Source organism: Arachis ipaensis, chromosome B06, assembly GCF_000816755.2.
Source record: "Arachis ipaensis cultivar K30076 chromosome B06, Araip1.1, whole genome shotgun sequence".
In the NCBI taxonomy this organism is placed as follows: domain Eukaryota; kingdom Viridiplantae; phylum Streptophyta; class Magnoliopsida; order Fabales; family Fabaceae; genus Arachis; species Arachis ipaensis.
Genome location: NC_029790.2, coordinates 7,060,552 through 7,062,250, shown reverse-complemented (window position 1 = coordinate 7,062,250; position 1,699 = coordinate 7,060,552). Strand labels below are relative to the sequence as shown.

At 35.4% G+C, this 1,699-nt stretch overlaps 1 protein-coding gene across 1 annotated transcript in view; it reads left to right on the top strand.

The window, feature by feature from the left end:
- Window positions 395-1,699, top strand: part of LOC107646341 (auxin response factor 4-like) — a 7,634-nt gene continuing 6,329 nt past the window's right edge. Inside the window, exons 1-2 of the mRNA XM_016350531.2 lie at window positions 395-1,072; window positions 1,208-1,338. Of these exons, the coding sequence (XP_016206017.1) occupies window positions 1,021-1,072; window positions 1,208-1,338 (183 nt within the window). The 5' untranslated portion in view covers window positions 395-1,020. The remainder of the gene's footprint in view (window positions 1,073-1,207; window positions 1,339-1,699) is intronic.

Genomic DNA, 1,699 nt, shown 5'->3' with positions numbered 1-1,699 from the left:
AATTATTACAATTTTTTTATAGTTTTTTTTTTATCTTTTGTAATACTAATTTGAGTGAATGGCCTGGATTAGATAAGAATGATAATACTAATAATAAGGGGAAGGGAAAAGGAAAGGGAAAAGGAGAAGGAGACGGCAAAATGGCGATGCGATTCATGACGGATTTTCTTGGCATGCAGTGCAGCTTCGTTCGTATCGTCGCAAATTAGAAAACATCGCCACCATTGTTCAGTTCCTTTTTCTACTATACGTTTTCTTGATAATATAATAACAGTAATAATAATAAGAACAATAACTTGTGAACAAAAATCTTCACTAATTAATTAAGAATATATATAATACGAGAGAAGAGTGAATCGGAGGAGTACGTGATCAAGAGTCATGATATGATATGTATCTCTTTTTAAACATACAGTGTGATCGGATATGATTTAAATGGGGTTGAAATTATATTTAACTAAGCATACAGTAGTTCAGTAGTAATATTTATTTTATTTTACGTTATTTTCCTTTGTGAAGCTACGGGGATAAAGGGATGGTGATACCGGAGAGAATATAAGAATGAGGTATTGAGAAGCTGCGATGCGAAAACGGAATTCGTCTTAACACCAACACCAACAACATATGAGAATAAATAATGAAAATAAAAAGGAAAGAGAAACGCGCCCCTCGCTTTGCATTTTTCAGTTGCAGTCGTCGTACTCTCTCTCTCTCTCTCTCTCTCTTCCTAGCTACTACTGCTAGCTAAACCCCATCTCTCTCTCTCTCTCTCACTTTATACGTGTTCTGTTACAACTGCTCCACCCGCGTGCGTGTACTCGAATGCACTGCATCCTTCATCGGTAACCGAGAGAGAGAGAGAGAGAAACCTGACGAAACACAAGCTACCTTAAAGAGATACTACTACTACTTGTCGTGGTGAAGAAACGTTTCAGCTGCTTCCTAATTCGTATTCCGATCTGCTCCATCTCCACAAAAGAACACTCTACCATTTAAAAGTTTGTTAGACGGAGAAGATCGATGGACGCTGATGGAGTCACCGCCTCTTCCTCTCCAAACGCTGCTGACGAAGGTATACAGTACGACGCCGTCTAATCTTTCCGAGTATTCCAACAATTTCGATCTGATTATATAACTGCTTATGGAAATGATTAATCTATCATTCTATCCATGCTGAATGATGTTCATCTATCTATCGATCTTATAGGTGTGAATAATTATAAAAAAGATGGTGATGAGTTGTATGAGAGAGTGTGGCGAGCATGCGCGGGAGAATGTGTATATATCCCCCGTGCCGGAGATAAGGTGCTGTACTTCCCTCAGGGCTACTTAGAACAGGTTCCTTCACGTTTCTTCCTTCTTCTTCACACTCTCTGTTCTATTTCTATCTTTTGTAACTACTTCTATAAATTTAATATTACTAAGGTACTGTTATTACAATTTTCTTTTTCTTTTTAAGTTTTAATGTTTTTTTTATCTGATTCATAATTAGTAAAATGATATTTGAAGGAGTTTATCACTAAATTCAATCAAAATTGTTACCATGGCGCTTGGCATAACATAGAGCGGGGGTCTTCATCCTTACTGATTATATTTATTTATTTCGAATTTATAGTGATATATATGTTACCGTAAAATGTATATGCAAATATTATTTTTAAAGTTAATATTTATTTGAGATTAATTAAATAATTTAATA